Source organism: Python bivittatus, unplaced genomic scaffold, assembly GCF_059951505.1.
Source record: "Python bivittatus isolate LINGU-HERP-01145 unplaced genomic scaffold, Pbiv_v1 ctg000020_np1212, whole genome shotgun sequence".
NCBI classification, from domain to species: Eukaryota; Metazoa; Chordata; class Lepidosauria; order Squamata; family Pythonidae; genus Python; species Python bivittatus.
In genome coordinates, this window is record NW_028277030.1 from 58,687,105 (window position 1) to 58,711,809 (window position 24,705).

Consider the following 24,705-nt stretch of genomic DNA (forward strand, 5'->3'; position numbering starts at 1 on the left):
AACTGACTTGGGGCAACACAAAGAATCCAGGTGACAATTTCTAAAGACCTTTTTAACTAATGGAGAGCAAACATCAGCTAAAGAATTCTACAAGAAATGGAATCCTGGAGACAGTTAACCCAACAACAAAATCAATCAATAGAGATCATTTTGCAAGTTTGGGAGAAAATACTGTTTCATATTAAAATGGAGCTCGATTGAACTTGACAGCTGTTTCCTCTGTTGCAATTTGATGCCACCCGTTTCACTGTTGTTCCTAGATCAAGGCTTGGAAAACCGCAGTTTAACAGGGAGATATGACAGGATGAAGCAAAAGAATCTCTAGGGTTTGTTTGTTCCATACAATGAAAAGTTGGGTAACCAAACATTGTTCTGTTGTAATGTGTCATGAGGTGGCCTTCAACAATTTGTGTATATGTGTGTTTTTTTAAAAATAGTTTGTTGGTGAACCCTTTTTACATGAAAGGCAACATTGAATACTAGGTTATCCAAACATTTATGTCAGTTGTAACATATAATAAAAGTGGCCTTTGCAATGGATTTTTAAGGGGTGTACTCTGGCAAATACCTTTTGAATTCAAATTTGCCAGCTATTTAAGGTTTTTTAAACCAATGGTGGACTTCATGCCTAAATCTTGCCATCATTTCATTTCAGTTTAATATGTCAGACAGAAGAGCTTTAAAAAAAGTTTTCTTTTTTAGAAAAATACACATTAAGAGACTAAACAGCAAAACCAAATAAAAAAATGGAGAGGACTGATACAGTGAACTCATCACTGTCCCACTGGCATAGGGCTGAAACCAAAGGCAATGATGGCCAAACTCTTTGTTAATGAGATGTATAAGAAAGGACCCATCTTACAAAAGAATGGAAAAAAAAATACAAATGATTGAAAGAGCAGTTGATCAATACAACAAACCTAACTGTCTTTGTGACTCTCTAGTACAGTCTTCCCCTACCTGGTGCTGTGCTGGGAAACACATAACTCCATTCATGGGTCACGTTGGCTAAGACTTACATCTAGATGTTAAGGTGGGGAAGGCTGTTGTAGATTTTAAAAATATATATAAAAACCTCCAGGTCCATTAAAAACCTTTCTCTCTCATATGCTTTCTAATCCTCACCACCCCAAGTACATTTATGAGCTGCTTAAGTTGATGAGAATATAAAAATGTAGGGAAAAAAAATAACCACTGTACTTTTCAAAGTTTTTGTTTTAGGAACTAGCACTGAGGAAGAAAAATCAGCACTTGAAATATCATAGAATGAGTAAACTTCTCTTGTACAAAAGTGCATTAACTGATTTGTGAAGTTAAGGTTGTACTCATTGTATTTACAAAGAATAAAAAATATATTAAATTTAAACTGGAATTACTATTAAGAATTGCTTCCCGTTGATGCTAAATACATATTCTTGATATTGTTATATTAACCAAAAAAGATCAGATTGGCTTTTTGGTTTCTCAAGGACAATAATCGGCTTTAGCTTACACCTGCTGAAGTTCTGGGAGATTATGCCACTCAGTATTCTATTCTACTATGCTCAGTATAGATCTAACAGGGTTAAGATATACCAATTCTACATTTTCCAAGGCAGACAAATTGGAGGGGAGTGTTTTGTTTTTTGTTTTTAAAGGAACAAGTAGGCAAAGTTTGCCTGGCAATGGAATTACACTAGCCAACTATATTTTAGTCCAATATGTTGTACAGATCTAGCCCAGTTTAGTTTATGGATTATATGCCATAAAAACATAGAAAATTGGGCTAATTGATTATTCATGTTTAAGTTACCCTTGGGTAAGCAAGTGAACACCGTTGGCAGGACTGAGGTTGGATTTTACACGTATGCCTCCTTGCAAAGTCAAAAAGTTGGGAAATTTGAAAGCAAGCCAGAGCCAGGCTAGATAGTAAAGCTGCAGGCAAAATGAATACTGGAGGGGACCCAGTATAATTGTGTCTCCAAAATTAAAGAATCCCAACATTTAAAAAATAAAACTACTCAGATCCAGCATTTGACACTTCAGCAGTAGGCCAGTATTTCTGGAACTTGTGTGTGCATACTTTTAAAAAAATATGTCTTAGTCTACCCCCACTTCAAAGAGGGCCATTTACTACACAGAGTACATTCAGTTAAATCCTAGCCACCAAAAGAAATTATTCTCAGAAATCAATGGAGTCCCTGAAATGCATCAGGGCCATAAGATTGGAGCCCCACAATGGTGAGGCTTCTGTAACTGAATATTCACACTTTAAAAGTACATGAGCGTGACAGGTATGAGAGAAAATCCCATAGATCAGTTGACAGCACTTTGTCAGAATCCCATTTATGGTCTCAAAGCCTCCCCCCCATCACCAAATGTGGCCAAACATTTGCCTCTTTTTTTGCAGATGCTTAAAGACCCAATTTCACCTCATAACATTCCTAAAATCCCTCCCCAAAGCAGCCCTTGCAGCTATAGAATGTGGCCCTTAACACGTTGTGCAAAGCCTGGTACAACTCTTGAACTGCTGGAAATTGTGCATCCATGATTTTGCCACATCTGTGACCTATTCAAATTTGTGCTGAAAGCAGCAACAGATGGTTCTAACCCTACAAAAATCCTTCATGTGGGATACTGAAAAAACATGATATACTGTACAGTCATCTGTTTCCAACGTTTATTTGACCCGATTCTGTATTTGGGAAGCAGAGTTTGAAATTTCAAATTCTGATATCAGTTGGGCTTCTTGGAGTTCTAACAAATTAATTTGAGTTTACACCAAATGCTGCTCTCTAGAATAAAAGCAAATAGAACTGCACTCTTGACTCAGAATGTAATAAATGGCAGTTTCAGCTCCAACAGTATGCTGCCTTTAGAAATCTTATCAAAGGAAACCTAGCAGGGAACCCCAAAAGCTGAAGTATGAGTATCAACATAGAACAGCCCATCCTATCCAAATTTACTCAAGGCTCTACTGATTGTAGACTTGCACCATAGCAAGAATACCCATGATTATAGCTTATTTTCCACTGAATGAAGTAAAGTAATATTAAAACCACTCATATTAGTAGATGGAAGATGCATCAAGCTTCCAATATGTACAATGGAACTTACATCTGGGGCAATCCAACCCAATTGCTTCCCCATCATCACAGCAGTAGAGGCATGCTAAATGCATTTCACTTTTTATTTCAAAACAACTTTAGACAAATGATCTTAGTATACAAATCTGATTTCTTTTTACACAATATAAAGATAGTTTCCTCATTGTTTCTCAGTACAAAGGTGTTTGTTTTATCAGCTTAAGGATACAACCTCAGAAGTGCTTATTTTACAGAAGGATATAGTGAAACAATGTTAGTCACCAAATTGTAGGTTCAATACTACTTATTTTACAGAAATATTCTAGTGTTTTAATCAAATAAAAGTGAACGTGCAACACCAGAACAGTGCAAGTTCAAGTAAGGCCAAGTCAGTAATCCCCACAAGGTCACTGCAAAGGAAGAAAAGAGCTTCAAAGTATTTAGAGTTTTAAAAGCCATTTAATCAAATATCTGACAGCAGATTTACCTAAAGTTCTTTAATGCCATAAAATGAATGCAAAGACCAAGCGGTGCCATTAGTATACCAAAGGCTTCTTGTGCCAATTGGTCTGGAGCATGCTAAAACCTTAACTACAAATCTTGGACCATGTAAGTTAATCACTAACATTTATGCCAGTTAAAGTGTTGTGCAGCATTCAAGCATGTCTTATTTTTGATGGTGTGTAGCTTTTATCTATTACTTCATCTTGCAAGAACATATGAAGACAACGTTCATTCTGAGCCAAAGGATGGCCTGCAACTCTGAAAATTAAAAATTAAGAGGTTAGTCTTCAAGGTGACCATGTGTCCTGTAAGGTGAGCATAATAGTCCCAACATACCTTACTTAGTCAGCAACTGGCATCTAAGCATCCTACATTTTTTTTAAAAAAGCCTGAAATTCTGCATTCTACTTCTCCATCTTAATTAAGGAGGTGAAAGTTCCTGCAAAATATCAATGAACAAGCCCACTGACCTATTTGGGATGCTATAAACAGCAGACAGACCTAAGCCTGGCAAAGTCAACTTTACTCCCTCCCCAAATTCCAGTATGTTTAAAAGTACTGATTTTGATGCACTGCCTTGTTGTTCATAATTCTGCACAATTACATTACATTCCCTTGGCAGCTTTTAAGCTATCATATCTAAGCTCTAAGGAATTCTTCTGAATTTACACAAGGCACTAAGAATAAGCTTCTGAGCTGGCAACATCAATTCTAAGTTCATAGAGACAAATAGGGTGAGGCACTATGGAGTCTACCATGGCTTATTTAACCAATATTATTATAGACTAGGTTTATCAAAGAGAATTCAGCTGCAGCAAGAATGATTTCCTTCAGCAACAAAGTGCCAAAACAAAAATGCTGTTGTTTAATTACAGACAGTAGGAAAAGGAAATAGTTGATAAATGCACAGCGCGAGCCACCTCATTTCTAAGTTAGAAGGTTTATAGGAATCTTTTCTGGAGGCCAAATTAGCACACATAGACCTTTACTATTCTCTAGATTTAAGCATACAAGCCTGTATTGGGGATCATATTTACAGTCAGAGATTATAACTAAACTGTTTGTTCAATGAGAAGCACATTTACCTCCCCTGCCTTATTTGTATGATGCTATCTTTATATGCTGTAATCTAAGCAATTTGCATACATTAAGAAACAAAACCCAGGTCACTACAAATTCTTCAATTTTTGCAGCAAGCACGTTAAGTGGCTGTATGGTGTTCAGCCTGGACATTGAAACTGCTTCACAGTTCAACCTGGAAAGTGGTTCAGAAGTCTTTAATAATGTAAACTGAGCTTTTCTTTATATTAGCACAAGCTTCATTGGTCTTCAAAAGACTTAACAGTACACTGTTAGATGTCAGTAGGTGTAACATATAATCTACTGCGATGTTAACACCATTGCTACGAACACAGTCTGATGCACCAGCATATAGTTCATTACTGAAGTTTCTGTACAACACAAGTAATAGAATATCCCACTTACTTGTTTATGAATTGTTCAAGCCCCTGCTTCCTCTCCTCTATAAAGGAATCATCAAATATCCCATCATCTCCTCTGAAAGGCAATTGGCGAAGAAAGGCTTTTCCGGGTAAAGGAGGTACAACCACCTAAAAATCAGTTGGTATTTCAGATTCTAACTCTGTTACGCTGAAAATTAAAGCGTCATCAACATTACCATTACCACCACCACCACCATCATTATTGCTGCTACACAAAGAGCTCTGAAAATTCTCTAAGCATTAGAGAAAAAATTCAGTTTCATTCCCTTCCTTAGGAATGTGGCACCAAGATGATTTAGGGTGAAAATACATAATGTTCCAGGCTTAAACACAGCTGTTAGGATGCAAGATGGCTTATAGTGTACGTGCTCTAATTATAATAAAATACCAGAATAAGTTGGCAATCCTCCCCACCATCAAAGCATGGAAACTCATAGTGCAAACTTTTGCACTGCTAAATGATCATCAAGCATCAAGAAAACTTTGTTGACTCACCTTACTTTCTCTTTCTAGCTCACTTCGAAGCCATTCAAAATCACTGTATCGTCTCCTGACACAAGACTCCTTCAATTTGAAGATTGGAAGGTTTGTCTGAAAGAAACAAGACCCATCAGTCTCCATTTACCTGACTAAATAATTCAGCTATGACATCTGTGGACTTAGCATTGTTGAAACAACATATATTCATCCAGATATTGCACTTCAAATGGATCCCTCATGTTATGTGAGCAAAATGAGAACAATAAACTAACATGGTTGTAAGGATCTAGAATGGTTTTGCAGCATCATTTTTGTGGTTGTCCACCAAAAATAAAGCAGTCCATCTTTCCTAGGTATTCAAAATACTTCTAAGCCACCTTTTGAAGCAGATCCTCCCAAGGAGGTATGCAACGTATAAGCACAGAGATACCATCACATTTTATACAATGGCCCTAATAAAATCTTAGCTTAGTTACAGAACAAAGAAAAAAAGGCAAGTATTTAGGACAGGAGTGGCTATCTAGATGCCATTGAATTCCAGCTCCTATTCGCTGTAGTCAGCAAAGCAAATGCTGAATGATAACAGGAGTTCTTGTTAAACACTTGGAAGACTACATGCTGTTCACTCTATGTTTACTTGGCCCTTTAGGGAAAAAGCATGTCTTTCTAGTATCAGCTGTAATTGTCTGCTCAGAAATTTGTTTTCCTACTCTCAGAACCGCTGTTTTACCTGGAATAAATTCCAGGTTACTTGCCTTGAGATCAACAGATGCTACTATATTCAGGAAAAGTATTATTTGCATACTGATGATACATCAGCTCAAATATTCAGATGACTTCCCCATGTGAATATTAAAAAGCATAGGGGACAAGATGGAACTTTCAAGCACCCTACTGGGATAGGGCAATAGATTGTGAGTACCGTCTTCTGAGACTAATCCTCTAGGACAGACTGAAACCATCATGCCTACCAGGCTCCATATGGATTAAAAGAGTCAATACAGCATTCAGAACTGCCCAAAGGTTCAGGAAAACCAACACAGTTATATTCTCTTAACCTAATCTTATAATATTAACTATTTTCAAGAGCATGAAGATTGGTGTTGCACCAGGAGCAGGGAGATGAAGGTTCTAGGCCACCTTCAGTCACAAAAGTTATGAGCTAGTTACTCTTTCTCAGCTCAGCCCATCTCATAGGGTTTTATGGGGAAAATAGGAGGAGGAAGCTTTATCTACATTGCGTTGAGCTCCTATATAAAATGTAAGATATAAATCTGATAAATTAATAAGTAAATTTGAATAGATATAAATCCTCACATTCCCTTGCTGAGAGGCCACCATTTATTGCATGCTGGTACAAGGGTGATCAAAGGATGCACAGAATCTATCAGCTTCTTTTGCAGTAGAAACTAATAAAAGTATTTTACAATAGCACATAGCCAAATTTCCCTAGAATGTTCACAGAAAGCTGCACTCAAATCCCTGCTTCCAATGATGTTTGCAACAAACATTACATAGTATGTTTGGGTTTGAAATGACTAAACTCAATGAATCAAAAAAGTAGTTTAAAGATCCATCAATCATACATGTCCCTACTATTAAAGTTGAAAAAAAAAGTACAGGATGCACTTGCTACCTAGAGCAACGAAAATTTATGAAAATTAAAATGTTTTCTAATTCTGCACCTCTAATCAAATGTATGGCTAATGAGAAGGCTTATTATAAAAAAGGCTGAGAAGCAATGTTTCAAGAGAAAAGGCCATGTTATCATACAGAGCAACATCTGTATGCGCAAGGCATGAAACCCAAGTCATGTTAGGAAGGCACCTGCATTTTCCCAGCTAAGTACAACACAGTTTATTGTATTCATGCCTTACAAGAAATATAACCTTAAGAAGCTCCTTTATACTAGAAGTCATGCTTGCTTTTGTGAAACTACTTTTATCCCAGTTAGGAAGCACCACTATACAGTTCCTTTGGAGCTCAAGGGAAAAATTCCCAGAAATTAAAAACAATGGATTACTGCACTCTGATTTCACCTTTTGGCTTCTTAGCACAGTTCAACTCTCCAAATTAAGTCATTGTAAGTGTGTAAAGCCTGTACAGTTTTATGTTTTCTGCAGGTGAGATTTTACCTTTAACATTCCATTCACTCGGGTTACCTAATCCTTCTTGTTAACTGCTCTTTTATTCAGTAAGTTAAGATTAAACCCTGAAAGGAGTGCCTCAGAAATTCTTATTTCTTGGTACGGAAGCATATAAAAGTTAATCTCTAAGCAAGATATAAAGGCTTAGTGGTACAGTGCTAAAAAAAAAAGTGGAATTGGAACTTGCACCTCTCCATTTTTCTTCCTTTGAACTCCCAAAACAACCACAATTATTCTCTACTACATCTGACTATTTTGCTATTTCAAAATAGTTTACTTCTGAAATACAAGCTGCCTCAGATTAGCTGCTTGGAGAGGCAAAGGTGTGAATTTCCCTGTACTGTACAAGTTAAAACATCCATATATAGAGAGCGAGAAAGAGAGAGATTGCTTTAACATTTTAAAGTTACCTCCAGCAGATTGTAAATTCATCCAAACTGCTAGGTATTAATAGTTTACTGTAAGACTCTTGCCATAAAATTTATGTTTCAATTATATTTCTCAATTAGGTCTTCAATGTTCTTTGTTTTGTATTTGATTCTCCTTTATTGGTGTCCTCTTTCAATATTATTGAGGAAGAGGGGAATTAAAATGGACTGGTATCAATCTAATAATAATTTTTATAGTATTTTAAAATCCAGTGTGAAAATCATGAGAAGTGGAAATCTAGAACTAAACAGTTAAAAATGACAAAAGACAAAATAGCTGGTCTTCACTGGTGTTATATGCATGATTGACAAGAACCTTGAAGGGGATTAAGATCTCTTGGATAGTTACCATGATGGCTATAACTACTGATTATATTTTATTGTTGAATATATTTACAATGTTTGATCACTGCATTATTATGACTGCATATATTCTTGTTTGTAATCTGCTTCAAATTAATATCTTAAAGGTGCATACAAACATTCATAATAAATACATAAATAACATTTGTTTTGACTACTTGTTTGGCAGACCAACTGCTACTTTACAGGGTACTAGTAGAGAACACGCTCTGTTTGCATGATATACTGAACCAAATAGCAAAACATATTTTAGCCTAACATGTGGTCCAAAGCCAATTAGATTGGTTAGTTCATAGTTCAGTGTATGGAGAAAGAAAACTGGGCTAGTTTAGTAAGCCATGGTTAAATTAAGCATAGGTAAGTGCATCATGCAGTTGCAGCTTTCAAAATATATATGCACCTGCAAAACTGTATTAGAAGGGAGCACAAAGTTATTCAGTCCTGCTGACTAAATACTATTTATCTTTGGAGCCTATATAATAGGGAATACTTTTTCTGTGGGGGAATATCGCATTTAATCTTCGAGTAACATGCTAAAGACCACACTCCATAAAGTCAAAAGAACCAGACAAAAATTATGCTCCTGTACCTAATAATTTATCTCCCACTTCTACCACATTACAAATTATAATTCAGGGGCAATTGTGATGGGGTCTAGGAGGCACACCAAGTCCTGTGCACCTCAGCTATATTATGTCAAGTGAATCTTACAATGTTGCTGTTAACCTTGCTTATCTAGCTACAATTTCGCTCCCTATTATTAGAAGACAATTCTAATTCAGGACCAGTGTCACATGTAAACATAATGGATTGCCCTGCCAGTTTTCATTTAATAACCACAGCATGTGTTCCCTTCTGAAATATGGGTAAGATACAGACTTGCCACACATTTTAGATCAGTAGTTCTCATGTGGTTTGATGCTATTTGAACACCAAAATACACATATTACTGATGCAGGAATACCAGCCTTTTGCTTTGCAGAGAATCTTAATTTGAGTGTTCTAAGAAAAAGACAGAGACCAAAACAACATGGAACAGCGTGGTAATGCTAGTACCTGATCTGTGGAGTTTATGGCATAGCAGCAACTTATTTCCCATAATCCAAACAGACTTTAAAACAAGGCAGATAAAGAAAATACTTTATTTAATAAACAGGTTTTATAGCACCTTAAAGGCTAACAATATATTATTGCATAAGCCTTCATGGATCATACACAAGTTCATCAATTGCATAGAGTATAGCCCTAAGAATGGAGCACTTTTATGAGATAGAATTACCCATAGAGATCCTAAACAAAACAGCAGTAAGGTGTAGCAGTTCTTCTTGCACTAAGGAACAAGTTAAATAATAGTGGGGCTAAGAAACAACTATGATTCCTATTTTTTGTTTTTAAAATTTAAAGCACATGTTAAAATATTCTTTAAATGTTTTATACAACATGAATTTGGCTCCAAGATATTACAGTGGATAATAAATTCCAATTATATTTTAGGAACTGTTAACAATAGTACATAGCACATTAAAACACCTGTACATTTCATTTATGAAGTCACCGGGAGACAAGTTAAATTCAGAGGAGACTTTCTGATCATTACTATTAGGGATGATCATGTTTATTACTGCTTATGTCCTTTATTCCCCATCACTTCCATCAAAGCGAAAGAATGATAAATGAATAGAGGATTTAGAAGGATGAAATCAGTCTAGACCAGTAGTCTGAATATGAATGTAGACAAAAAACATGGACAAGAGGAGAACCCCCAAAGGGTGAAAGTTGACAGAGACTACACTTTAAAAAATCCTGCCTGTCAGGCATAATTCCAAACATCTACATAGGAGGAGGGAAAGGAAAAGAACAAGCAAACTGAATATATTTCTACACTTTGAGGAATGCATTTTTGATCTAACAATGGAAGATGACAGAGGAAGATACATTCAGTCATGAGATTAATTGAACATGAATATTTTCAGTGGTTCTAGAGAACTAGAGGCATTGATCATCTTATGACACCATATCAGGATCTGTTGCCAAATTACATTTTAGGAATGTTCTTCCTATGATAAGATGCTCCAAAAGAAATCAGAGCACAAAAATATACAGACTTTGGACTGTTACTCAAAATGGGCAGAGAGCAATTGTACATGTAACTGTATCAACACAGGCTTTTAAAAATAATATTAATTAAAATATACACATTTATACAGAAAATTGACAATATAACATAATATCAATATTAAAAAATACAAAGGAAGGAAAAACCAGGGGAAAAAGTATCTCAAACGAAACAATTCTAGGGAAGTTGATCAAATTGTTTGAAAATCATCCTCCTTGTAACAGAACAAAGATCTCTAATTTTTGAACATCCTGATATGCAAAAAATTTACTACCCTTGATAGGTTCTGATAACCAGGGATATAGCTAAGCATCTTTAATCTGTAAATGTCGGTCTAAAATATTGACAATTCAATGATTTTGGTTCAAAATGTGATAATAATTGGACAAATTTAGACCCATACAAATTAATGAGAGGATTCAATTATGTCTCTAACAAGGCAACTGACTCAGCCCTTATTAAATATTGTCTGAAATGTCCAGTATGCACACAATAAAATGTCCTATTTTATCGATCTCATTTCAGATAACAGCACCAACAAGTTATATATCCTTTAAAGAAAATGTCCACTGGTTTACAGAATGTAGCATTTGAACTTGTTATTCCAATGTCTCATAAATAACTAGATTTGATTTAATTGACTTTCTTCAGTTTCTTATAAAAACAGGTTACTGACAGGCACCTCAACTGATTCTTCAAAAAGATCTAGAAACTGAAACTTCAGATCCAGCAATGGTATCTGTCCAATAACAGTTGCTCAAGTCAAACTACCAACACACACTCTGAGGATTTGTCTACTATTTTTAAATCTGGGTTATCCTTTAATATGAACTTTTTTTTTTTAGTGAAAAGGTCAAATGGTCATCTACAGCCCAATCTTTTCCATTTGTATCTCTCAAGATTAAATGACAATACTACAATGTGTAACTGAACATACTTGCCAGGTTTTCAGTGGGGTCAGGCAGTAGCTTTCAAGCTGAATTTTGAAATTCTTTATTCCAGTGACCAACATGAAGAGGAATAAGCCTGAAAGTTTAAAAAATTAAATATAACTACCTATCAATCAAAGCTTCTAATCAGCTCCTGAAGAGGAAGCAGTCAGCTGTTATATTACGGTCGCTTCCTTCATTTTTATGCTGCTGCCAATGGGAATGGATCTGACCATTGAGGAAATAAAACTGCCTTGTGGGCTATTGCTGTGGCCTTGCAACTTTCTTTCAAGAACTTGAATTAATGATCTCCTTGAACTGATTAAAGTTCTATGGCGTTTGCCAGTCTGTTTCCCACCCACACAAAATATATACAGTATCAGCCTTGTAAAATAAGCCCACAAACATACATACTGTAACCTGCAAAAAGATGACTCCTGCTGGCCACAAAAGAGGAAATCCCACCCTTCTGAGGATCACATAGAAACATAGCCTGCCGGCTCTTTGGCCAAATAACAGAAATGTCTTCTAGTAAATCCGCTGGCAGAACAATCCATCCTTCTTCCATCACCTCCCTGACATGGCCGGAGCCAAGGGCATCTCTGAAAGATGGTGTAAACTCCTTCTCCACTGATCTCCACTTCCTGTGGAGTGATGGCCACTATGCAAGTTGTTAATAAAAAGCTGGAATATATCCACTTTGTTATATGTAAAATAAAGTACTATCTCCCACAAATTTAAAACTTGAACTTTGGATTGGGAAAGGCATTGGGAAAGTTAAAGCACCATGCCCAGAGAACCCCTAGGAATGTGTCTCTTTAACACTTAATTTAATTCTCTGAATCTCCATAGGAGACTTCTGTTTGTTATTAGCTTGCAGTTTATTCTTAAAGTCAACTGCATGAGCACCTGACTTTTTGAGGTACTCTGCAAATAACATAACCCAGAATGCAATGTTTTGACAAGAGGCCCAAACACCAATGAACCAGGAAGATGAAGGGGCTGTCATTTAAGATACTGATTTACAAATGCAGAGTGGAAAAAGGGCCACAGGCAGGAAAATTACAGTGATCTATATAGCATTCAGGCTACTGCTGTACCAAAGAAAAGAATCTGATATGCCAGTTGCATTGTGTAGACTTCTCATCTTACTTTTCAGAAAAACTGTTCTCCTTTTGGGCAATTTCTCTTTAAGTCTACAGCACACCTGCAAGTAACCCCCCCCCCGCCGCCAAATAAGTCTTGCTAAACAAAGACACAGTTACCATAGCACCAATTTGAAGAAAAACTATGGTAAATTCTACTGGCAACTCAATTGCCAGTAGAAAGTAGATACTACTAATAACACACAAAATACCCCAAGAACCTTGTAAAGTCATGCTATTAGGGAAAACATACGGAACAATCAAAAGAGCACATTTGGGGAAACACTACAGAGTCACATTATGAAGCAGGTATATTAATGTTCTTTTACTGCCTCCTGCTGGTAAATTCCTTCTGGTTAATACTATTGGGATATATGACAAACACTTTAGCAATTTGCTGGAGAAATGAAGTTGGATCTTCACCCTTTAAGTATGAGAACAGACAAAAACACCTTAAATGTTTTTATTAATTCTGTCCTTTGAAAGAAACTAGAGTGATGCACAGGAAGGAGGAAGGAAGTCACTGTACAACAATGATGAAACAAGCAGCAGTGTAAAGAGTCTTATTCCTAATGCAATATTATCTCCCAAGAGTCTGCATGAACAGGCACGTTTTTAATAGTTGTCTAACTACAACATACGGACTAAGCAAACTTCCCCCAGGAGGGAATTCTGTAATCAGGCAGCCTCAGCGAGAACCACCCTCTCTCATGACACTACACTGGTCATTCCCACAGCTGAGACCACCATCAACATGGAATCCCTGACTGATCTTCAAGAACCTGTTGGCTGGTACTGAGGTGCTTTCTTAAGTATAGAATCACAGAGTTGGAAGGGACTAACATTCATCAAGTTCAACCCCCTGTATTTTGCAGGATTCACTACACCATCCCCAGATAGATGACTATACAGTTTTTCTCTGAAAACCTCCAGTGAAGTGAAGAAACCAATCCATGTGGTAATCTGTTCCACTGATTGACAGCTCTTACTGTCAAGGTCTTCTTAATGTCTAATCTCCCTCCTTGAAGTTACATCCCACTAACTGTAGTCTTTCCACCTGGAATAAATGAGAATAATTCCTAACCCTCTACAATGTAACAACCCTTCAGATATTTGAAGACAGCTATCATTTCCCCTCTCAACCTTCTCTTCTGCGAACTAAACATATCTAAGTGTTTTGATTGTTCCTTGTAGGATTTGGTTTTCAGTTCTTTCACTATCTTGGTAGCCCTTCTCTAGACTTGTTCCACTTTATCAATGTCTTTTTTAAACTGGGATGTGCAGAACTGAATACAACACTCCAAGCGAGACCTGACCAAGGCAGAATAGAATGAGATAACTATTTCCTGTATCTGGACTCTATGCTCTTCTTGTTGCTCCTCAAAATGTTTTTGGCCTTCTTTGCAGCTGCATTACACCGTTGGGATATGTTGAGCTTGTGATCCACTTAGTACACCCAAATCCTTCTCACATGTGCTGCTTTTGAGCCAGATTTCCCCCATCCTGTACATGTTTCTTTCATTTTTCTTACCTAGATTCATGACTTTACATTTTTCCTTGTTAAATTTCATTCCATTAGTTTCCATCCACTGTTCTAGCTTGTCTAGATCTTTGATTTTTTCCCCTCTTCTCCCAAGAATTAGCCACCCCAATTAGCTTTGTATCATCTGCAAATTTGGTCAGCACTCCATCGACTGCCTCATCAATAACATTTATAACTATATTGAAAAGCACCGGGCCCTGGAAAGATCCCTGTGGGGTTCACCCCATTTGAGATGTCTCTCCAGGTAGATTTGATGCCATTTATAACTATCCTTTAAGTACGATCCTTGAGCCAACTGTGGACCCACCTAATGGTTGAGATGTCAAACCCATATCTGACCTTTTTGTTAATAAGAATGCTATGTGAGACTTCGTCAAAAGCCTTGCTGAAATGAAGATATACTATATCCACAGCATTTCCTCATCAACCAGGCTAGTAACTCTATCATAAAAGGAGATCAAGTTAGTCTGGCATGACTTGCTCATCATAAATCCATGTTGGGGTTTAAGTTATTCAGATCTCTGCACATTAATGTCAGCACTCTGAATTGGGCATAGGAATTCACAAGCAGCAAGTACAGTGCTTTAAGATTAATTGTTAGATGAAGCAAATTCGTTTCTCCACTTAGTTGTTGTTTTCAGAACATCTTCAATATAGAGTGCACTGCAATCGAAAGATTATTAAGACATAGATAACTGGAGCCAGACTATCCTCATCCAAGGAAAGCCCAAGCCTAGCTGTCCAGCTGAAGCTGGACATGGATGTCCTCAACTGTTAGGAATGCTCATGCCTGTAGTGACAGATCTGTATGAAGGAAGACATGTGACCATTCCCTCTGAAAGAGCATTATTTCACCTAGAGTATGGTATTTCTCTAATTCCCAAATCCAATAACCACTTATCCTGGTTAGGTACAGAACAGATGTTTCCACCACTCTAGTCTTCTATTAAAGTGTGATTTAATCAGGAGTTTGTCACATCAAGAGATGTCAAAACCAGCTCCTATTTTTCTTAGCCATGAACTACTGCCTCAAGGTTATCTAAGGAAGAACAAAAGGCAAGTAATCCTGCCTCATCAGGAGACACTTCAAAGCACTGCCAGCACTTTGAAGCTGCATTTCCTGGGTTCCAGATTTCTGCTCTCCATCATCATCCTAGTCCAGTTGGATTCTGTTTCCCATTCCTGCTCTAATCACACTTGGCCAGAAATACCCTCTCACAATCTAACTGCATTTCTCCTTTCCATCACCAACTGAAGAACGTTCCAAATAAGACTAATTCCAAGCACGGGAGTGTATGTGTAATCAGGTCAGTTAATAAAAGGCATAATCTCCCTTTTTTTGTAAGAGAACTGGGCATAACCATTTTCATCAATTCAAGCCCAGTAAGTTGTTGGTCTATGTTACAAATCCTCAGCAAGTATGATTATTCATAATCACATAAATAGAATAGATTTGCCCTGGTTCAGGGACAATCACCTAGCAGCAACTATCTGTGCTTCAAATTTTAGAACCCAGTTTGGAGATTAACAACTAGAATGAGGATGAGAAGCAATTGTCCCACTTCTCAATTGTGGGAATATTAATATTACTGATAGAGTAGATGAATGAGCATAGATTGTACAATCCATGATATCTCAGCTATGAATGCATTCTCATTTAAGCACTTCAGAATTAAGAGATTTCTGTTTCTCTAGATTGCTAACTGGGATGCATTTCTACATAGCTGGAAAGCACAAAATTGGAGAAGGCTGATGTAGCTTGATTTGACAGGAAACCTGGCCACACAAAGTCCTAGTGTTTGCCCATGAGCTTTAACATAATCAACTGAATCTCTTTTTGTTTGAAAGATGAGTTTCTAGCGCTGCATTCCATGTTACATGCTCGTTTTCTTCTTTTTATTATTACCAATAAACAACAACTTGTTGGAATTACATAAAATAGTAATTCAAATGGTTCTTATAGTAGAATTCATTATTTGTCCATGATTTTATACTCCCAAGTAGCTTTATTGGTTAGAGCTGGAAATACAGAAATAGTGTAAGGTGACATTCAGTCAAATATAGACTTGCAGTGCAATCTGATCTTTTTCACCAATGAGTGAGCTAGACTGTAATCATTTGCACTTATAAATATATGTACTTCTACAAAGAAAGGCTGCATGGTTTTAAAAAACATTTTCTAGAGAGCCGAGGAAGAGTGTTAGTGGATCTATACTCCAAAAACCTGCCTTCAAAACCTCAGTCCACCTATGGAATGCACAGCCAGATGCAATGGGTTGTTAGGATCTGAAATGCTACAAAAAATTCTGCCATTTTGAGTTTTGGGATGGTAGAATACAAATGAAAGACTCTTAACTACCAGCAGTTATCAGCGTTATCATTTCTCCATTCCACCAGTAATGGTATAAGCATTTAATTCACCTTGGTTTCCCTAGGCAAACGTCACCGGTTTTCCATTAGTTATCCCAAGCCTTTCAAAGAATAGGGACTGGCTTAATAGAAGTCAGGGATTTTTTAAAATGATCGCTGTGTTAAATGAGAATTTCATAGAAAGCATGCCATAGCTGTTGTATCACAACGGAAACCCAAAACAATACACAAAGTATTATTTTAGTCAAGTAGTCTGCCCCACCCACTATTTACCTTGTTTCAGCTCTTCTCCATTTCAGATAAAAATTCTAAAGTGCAAGTGGAGTGCATTACTAATTTCTTTACCTCTCCAAGATTTTCTAAAACAAGAAGCCAAAAGGGTAAGAGTAGGATATGTGTTCAGGTTTAGCACTAAAACAACTTATCAATGAAGATATTTTGGATAGCATATTAAGATAGTAACTACTTTTTAAAACATTTGAGCATGAAAGAGGAAATCCATTTCCTTTATATTAAAGTTAATATAGGTTAAGTGGTAAATGTAATACTTAATAGCTTTTGAGTATCTAATCTGAGCCTTGCTAAGAAAGGTAGGTTCCATTAGAAGTTTCAATGATAACTTTTAGTTAAATGAAGGAAAGATATCTGACCTTGCCTTTTGTGAAAGACGCATACTCAGGCTATGTGCAGATTCACGTACTTGATGCTAGCTATTTTCACAAAGCCTCCTAAGCTCTCAGAAATCAAGTGTAGCCTACAAATTAATTTTAGCCTTGGGATTCTGAGACACTTTTAACTCACACTAAAGGCACAGATGACATCAAAGAAGGAAAAAAATGTCAGTTTGATCACTCAAGAACAAGGAAGAACAAATTCAGCAGACATTCATCCTGAAGCTCGCCAGGATGCATAGCAATATAAACAGCAGAGTGGCTTCACATTATAAATCCTAGTTTACAAATCACAATGGCTGGACTTACTCAACCTAGCAAACCCTAATTAAATCATATTATGACTTGGAACAATGTGTGAACCCAACAAAAATAGGAATGCAGGATATATTTAATTAATTTCATTAAGGGCCCTGGCCTTCAGCTGCTGCTGCTTAATGCCAGGTCAGTTAACAACAAGGCCCCCCTCATATGTGACTTGATCACCGAGGAGGGGGCAGACCTGGCATGCATTACTGAGACCTGGCTGGGACTCGAGGGGGGGTGCCCCTCTTGGAAATGTGCCCAGCTGGGTTCTCGGTGTGGCATCAGCCGAGAGGCCAGGGCAGGGGAGGAGGGGTGGCTGTTGTGATCCAGGAATCTCTAGTGGCCTTCAGGGGCATTGCTCCACAAGTTTCTGGCTGTGAGACACTGTTTATTAGGTTGGGCACCCGTGAACAGTTGGGAGTTCTGCTATTGTGGCAGCCTCCCTGCTGTGTGGCAGCCTCCCTGCCTGAGCTGCTGGAGGCCAACTTGGGGCTGGTGGTGAAGTTCCCCAGGCTTATGGTTCTGGGGGACTTCAACCTACTGTCCCTGGGGTGGTCCTCGGAGGCGGCTCAGGAATTCATGGCTACCATGGCAGCCATGGGCCTGTCTCAAATTGTGCGGGACCCAACCTGAGACAGTGGCCACATGCTGGATTTGGTTTTCTCGTTGGACCAATGGCAAAGTGATCTGAAGGGAGATCTACAGCTTTCCCCGTTGCCATGGTCAGATCACGTCCTGGTGACCCTGAGTTTCTCCTATACCACCCCCCTCTGCAGGGAGGCCGGACCCATGCGATTGGTCTGCCCCAATTGGTGCCTGATGAACCCATCAGGGTTTCAGAAGGAGCTGGGGGATATTCCCACGGATCTGCTGCACAGTCCAGTGGAGGCCTTGGCTACTGCCTGGAATAAGGAAGTGGTTAGGGCCTTGGACAGGATCGCGCCTATGCGACCTCTCTTGCCACATTGGCCCCGACACTCCCCGTGGTTCACGGAGAAGTTGAGGGTGCTGAAGAGGGTTAAGAGACGTCTAGAGTGCCACTGGAGGAAAACAAAGACCGAATCCAACTGAACACAGGTTAGAGCTGCTATCAAGGCAGTAGCTAAGGCCTCCCTTGCCCCACTGTATAAAAGAGGTGGAGCTGACAACATGAAGCTGTTTTCATAATCTGCTCCTCTTTGCCCCCTGCTTCTGGTATGAAGGAATGGAATCACCATATCACTGTTCCAGCAAACTCCTAGCCTACTGAGCTGGACAAGAAGATTGCCATGGTCAATGGTATTGAAAGCTCTCAAGAAATCAAGCAGAATTAACAAGATTGCGTGTGTGTACGGGCAACACACACACTTGTTTCTCTCCCTGTAAGGGCCACTCAACAGGGCAACCAAGGCTGATTCCATTCAATAACTAAACCTAAGACCAGTCTGAAGTGAGCTCAGATAATCCATTTCTTCGAAGAGTGTCAGCAACTATACAGTCATCACCCACTCAAACTCCTTCTCTAAAGAGGGTTCATTACTGACTGGATGGTAGTTGTCAAAAATCAAAAATTCCAGAACAGCTTTCTAAAGGAGCAGATTCACCACCAAATTCCTCAAGGCATCTGCCCCCATACACTTAGGCCTCAAAAGCTGGAACTGACTGCATAAAACCAGACAAGATGGAACAACAGACAGTTAATTTGGATTTGCACAAACTGTAGTATCCAGGTCAGCAATTGCAATGTTATGTCAACAGGTATCTATGGCTTTAACACATCATTTGTGGCAGTAAATGTTAAAAGCCCTTGAACTAAATGAGACAAACTCAGTCCTGCTATTTCCTGGTCTTTACAGCCTTGCAATAGGCAAAATAACATGGTCCCATGTTTTCGTGCTGAGATTTTATCCACCTGTACTCTACCTATTTCTCAACCTGCTTTCATTATGCAGTAATCAACAAAACACTGAAAATAACACTGAATAAAGCAAAGAGAATGGGAGTATATATACATGCACAAGTCACTTTAAGTAAGATATAAAACATTCATATTTAATATTTTTATTCAAAAATACATTTGTACAGCTGGAAGTAATCTACCGGTAGTCTTCACTTACCAACCGCAATTGTGACCAGCAACTCTGTTGCTAAGCGATGTGGTCGTAAAGTGAAATGTCATGTGACTGCACCAACTTATGACATCAGTTTTGGCTGTAGTTGTTAAGTGAATCACCCACAGTTGTTAAGTGCAATGTCATGTGACCACAACTTGCAACTTCCTGTCAAAGTTCCCCATGGACTTTGCTTGTTGGAAACTGCCTATGAAGGTTGCAAATGGCAATCACGTGATAATGGGACACTGTGACCATCATAAATGTGCACTGGTTACCAAGCACCTGAAACACAATCGTGTGACCGTGGGGACGCTGCACAGCCACAACTTTGAGGACCAGTTGTAAATTTTCAGCACTGTTATAACTTCAAATGGTCACTGAACAAGCAGTTGGTAAGCAAGGACTATCTGTATTAGGAATTGTTTTGCTGACATAGCTTAAAATTAAGCCCCACTTGTGAATACAACAATCTTTAACTGAATAATTCTTCAAATCTTGCTACTGCTCTGTTAATTTTACAACCATTGCTATTTCTCATGCCTTTAAATATCACTACTCTAAAGAAAAGTTATGTTGGCTTTTGTAGAATCTAAGATTTCAATGTAGCAATTCATGCAATCCAACTGCAATTTACTGGAGCTGACACTCAGGATTGTTCTTTGTGGACGTTGCATGTGTTCTTACTAATCATGTCAGACTTTGTGACAGTAGTATCACAGGGCATATTGTACAGGTATTTTGGGGCTGGCATTCATTTGCCAGACAGAATTCACTGTTGGAATGCTTAGTTCATACTTCATATAAATAGTACTGATGAACTAAAACACAGTTCCTGCAACATTGTTCCCAAAGTATTTTCTGAAAGTAATGCAATAACCTTTTACTAGGTTAATATTATTTTAAGATCAGTTTCATTTACTGGATTGGTTTAAGATCAAGGGTTTTCCTAGAATAGAGTACAACCAAATGTCACAGTGGTAATGTTTAAGAAGAAAACATGGCAGGGCTTCATCATATGCAGCCATCTTGGTATTTCCTCATGTAGTTATAATCATGCTATGTTGTCTTAGAACAAAAGATAGCTTTGGTCCACCTCATGAAGTACTGTCCACTCAGCATGTAGCAATCCTTTCAAGTTGTTAGACACAAGTTTTCCCAAACACCCTCCCCATCTCTATCTTAACCTTTTTTGTATTAACCACCAGGCATGCCTTAAGTACACACATTCATCTCCTTAACCTACTCACATATACACAGAGATAAGATAAGGAAGATATGTTCCAAACTATTCCTAATTTCAGGAAACAATAAACACACCAGCCAATGGATTATATTACCATCCTCAACTTTTCTAGAAATGCATGGGTAGAAAAGATCAGGGATCAATGTCAGAAACCTTTATTTGCTTCACATCAACCCTACAATAAAGGTAAGCATATTTTAAAAAGCAATACCCTTACAACTTTATGATAATTTAAGGAACTGTGCAACTCTCCATATTTGCATATGGGATGTTAAAATATTAGTTGTTTAAATTTATAATCTAAAGCTTTGGTGTTTAGGGGGTGGAGGACAGAACAAGTTACCAAAGCAAATTACTGACAAGTTTAAGAAGCAGTCAGTATCATCCAGGTGTAGGTCCTTCTCTATTATTTCATTTCTTTGAAGACTTAGTCTTCCACACCAAGAGGGAGTTGACACACTTATTTTAAAAACTGAACAGCCTTGAAATTATCTCTTTGTCATCATGGAGATAAGATGAATGTGAGGTATTCCACAACAGAATACATTCTCTTGATTAGTCTTTAAGTTACAAGAATGCAGGCAGCCAAGCAGAGAAATACCATTCAAAGGAGATAGTCATTAGGACAACATACAGCCTTAAGAAAGTCAGGCTGGGCTTCCTTTTGTGGTGCAAAGGGAGGTACCGACACACTAGAGTGAAGTGAAAAAACAGACCTAAGTTTCCATATTCAGAGGCAATCAGTATGCCACATGTTATGAGGTAGATATCAAGTAGGCAAACAACAGGCACACCACTATCAAACTTTCCTTGTAGGCTTTCAGGGAGCATTTTACTGGCCATCTTTCTAAACAATAAAATGTTCTTGTCAACTGATCAGGAAATTTATATTCCTTTTTTATATCAGGATCTAGAATCAGAAGTTTGCCTGATAATTTTCCAATGCACTGAAGATTTGAAAACCCAAGAAAAATCAAGAAAAAGGAAGTCCAAGCACTTTCTGCTTTTCCAATGGAAAATGCGAAAGATTTTAGAGTACACTGAAAAGCTCCCTATGAAATATTTTCTTTTTGAATGAGAAAAATGTTTTATTCACTGAAGGATAACAATTACTGGAAGACTGTCATCAAACTGCAATACTATGTATCACTAAAGCATTCATTGTTTTTATTGTTTTATAAACTTCAATTGGTTATCTGATTATACTGTTACTCCTTAATGTTTTCTGTGTTACTCTTTTTTAGTACAAAGCATGTTATTGTAACTGTCTAGTATTTGCAATTCCACTTCTGGAAAATTATGTTTGCAATAATATACCACTGTACTTCTTTCTGAGTAAATGCACAGGATTCCTCAGTACAGGATGGATATATTTCAGGATGTAACCATATACATACAAATAGAAGTAAGCTTCATTAAAGAGAGTACATATTGTGCTACCAAGTTACAGTGCAAACATTTAAATTTGTGATAAGTCTTCTGTTTTTTTCTAGGGCAAGAACAAATCCAAAATTCCTGGAAAGATAATCTCCTGCAGAGGGTAACCAAAGCACAGAAGTATCAGTAGGGGTCCAAACCACACAGGAGTGGGAGAAACTAGCTGTGAGTTCTACTTTGTATAATTCTTGTGCCAGATCAGCACATGGCTACAGTGCAGACAAGTACAAAGCCAAGGCAAACTACATTTTGGGCAGAAGAGATAACACTGAAGTATGCATTATCAATTTCGAGCATGTGAAAGTTTACTTAATAACTGGGATCTTGACTTAGGTTTAAGAATCCTGCTACATGTGGGTTTTGTCTTTAATTCATTTTGCACAGTAGTGTAGACATCGAGTTAAAAGCTGTTCAGGTAGGATTCAGGACTATGTTACTTTGAGCACATTAAACCAGGGTGCATTAAACATGCACACAGCCACCTTTTCCAACAAGGAATCCCCCTTAGCCTCAGTTAAGCATGCCAATGCATGATAATCAAGAGCAATCCGTTAGGGATCTAGAAGCGGGGCATCTTATCTACAGATCTGCCTGAGAGGGCTGGGCCCATAAAGATCACTCCTAACCTTCCTTCTTGTGAGGAGGCAGAATAATAATAAAATGGAAAAGAGAGTAAGGCAAACTCTTCAGTATCGGTCTTCCCTAGGAAAGGCATGTATTTACAGTACAAGGAGGGGAAGAATAACGGGGCCCTACGCCTTGCAAACTTGAATCCACAGAGATTAGTTTCCCCCTGCCTAAAACCAGCCCAGTCTTAACTCCACTCTCCAGCCCTCCGAGCAGGCTGCCTCGTTGAGATCTCTCACCTTGACCCTGACCTCGTAGGTGGTAAAGCGCCCCCGCCCAACCCCCACCGTCTGGGGGTTGGTGACGTCGATCTCCAGGAAGTTGCTCGGGGGCCCATAAGCATCGTTGAGGTTCTGCGGCTTGGTGATCAGGCGCCTGGTGTCCGCAATGGTCTCAGCCATTTCTCCCGCCCTCCTGCTTGCGTCTGTCCAGTCGGGCGTAGCGGAGCCTCGCCGAGACAAACCGCCACCAAAAGAGAGACCGGGGCGGGGTCCGGGGTCGAAGAAGGGAGAGGAGGTCGCTCGGGCACCGGAACACAACCGCCCACCCCCTCCCGCCTTCTTATTCACGGGCGACCGGCCGCCGCGACGCCCCCGCGACACGCTCTGGCCCAGCCGCCGCCCGCGCCCAGTGGGAGCAACCCAGTACGTGCGCAAAGCATCTTGGGATTTGTAGTTTTCCTTTCGCCCAAGGCCCCCTAATGATGAGGCCCAGAGAGTGGCTTGCGAACTATAATTCCCGAAGTGCTCTCTAGTCCTGGATAGGGGAAAGTGAAGCAGAAGGGAAACCCGAAAGGTTTCTCTGAGAGAAAAAAAGGAAGGACTCCTCGGAAGCCTAAGTGATCCTGAGGATGCTTATCTAAACTTGGAAATACGCCACAGTGAGAATGAAGGGAGGGACGTGGGGCATCCCAAGAGTACTATTCATTTTGTCCCTAGGGTCATTGCTTTGGATCATGGCAATATAAAAAGCTTGGCTGTAGTCTTAAATATATAGAAATGTCATTAAGGTGAGTTAGAAAGTGGAAAGACTGTCGTGTTGACAACCCACCGGTCTCAGTAACTGCGCCAGAGAATGCAGCAAAGATTTGTCCTATGCAGAAGGAAGGACAGCCGTATTTACAGAGGCTTTAGGTATGTCTAACTCTCCCTAGCACAAGGCTACATTCTCCAGTTTGCGATCCAGCCGCCCCCCCCCCCACAAGTGTATTGTAGAGAGGCTGGAGCTATGCTGGACTGCAGTTCAGAGAAGCAACCACAGTTAAAAGCCCATTTTTGCAGACCCTGTTCAATTCCTACCGCTTCTGTTAAAAGCATTTCAAAAAGGAGCAGAGGTTAATGGGAAAAAATGTGAGAGACATTATCAATATGATAATCTAATTCTGCTACCTATTTGGAAGACTAGTATATGATAATCAAATGATATACAGTATTCTTTTCTTGTGTATTTGAAATACAGTAACTGTAAATAGCAGCTTTGTATAATGACATATACTGGGCTCCAGAAAAAATGACAGATACTGTCATCACTTACCTCGATAATTGCCTGAAGCAGTTCAGAACTGCACACTTATTTGGAACTCAGTGGGATTTACTCTGGATGCAGACATTCATTTGGATAATTTACACAGCCCAGTTTATGAATGGTGCAGTACTTCCTCACACTGCAAAACAGTGGCTGAGTTCATGTACTATTCTAAGTAAACAGTTTTCTTATTTATGGTTTAGTTTGATATA

General features: G+C 38.6%; 1 protein-coding gene across 2 annotated transcripts; it reads right to left on the reverse strand.

Annotated features, from left to right (window-relative positions):
- Window positions 1–3,155: 3,155 nt before the first annotated feature.
- On the reverse strand, window positions 3,156–23,606 carry SNX3 (sorting nexin 3). Of its 2 annotated transcripts, none has more exons than XM_025163495.2 (4): window positions 23,221–23,606; window positions 5,567–5,662; window positions 5,055–5,179; window positions 3,156–3,827 (listed from the first exon to the last, which is right to left on the reverse strand). In XM_025163495.2, the coding sequence occupies exons 1-4, from the start codon at window positions 23,368–23,370 to the stop codon at window positions 3,722–3,724; spliced, it is 477 nt and encodes a 158-aa protein (XP_025019263.1). In that variant the 5' UTR covers window positions 23,371–23,606; the 3' UTR covers window positions 3,156–3,721. The 2 variants fall into 2 exon arrangements, with proteins under 2 accessions (XP_025019263.1, XP_007423411.1); XM_007423349.3 differs by having other exon boundaries at window positions 23,209–23,604.
- Between the last annotated feature and the right edge of the window lie 1,099 nt (window positions 23,607–24,705).

Bases quoted from the DNA above. Each gene is read 5' to 3' on its own strand.
- SNX3 (XM_007423349.3), bottom strand. From the start codon at position 23,370: ATGGCTGAGACCATTGCGGACACCAGGCGCCTGATCACCAAGCCGCAG. The intron at 5,180-5,566 runs GTGAGTCAACAA...ACTGATTTTTAG, and splicing joins AGCTAGAAAGAGAAAGTAAG to GTGGTTGTACCTCCTTTACC. The intron at 3,828-5,054 runs GTAAGTGGGATA...TTTAATTTTCAG, and splicing joins CTTGAACAATTCATAAACAA to AGTTGCAGGCCATCCTTTGG.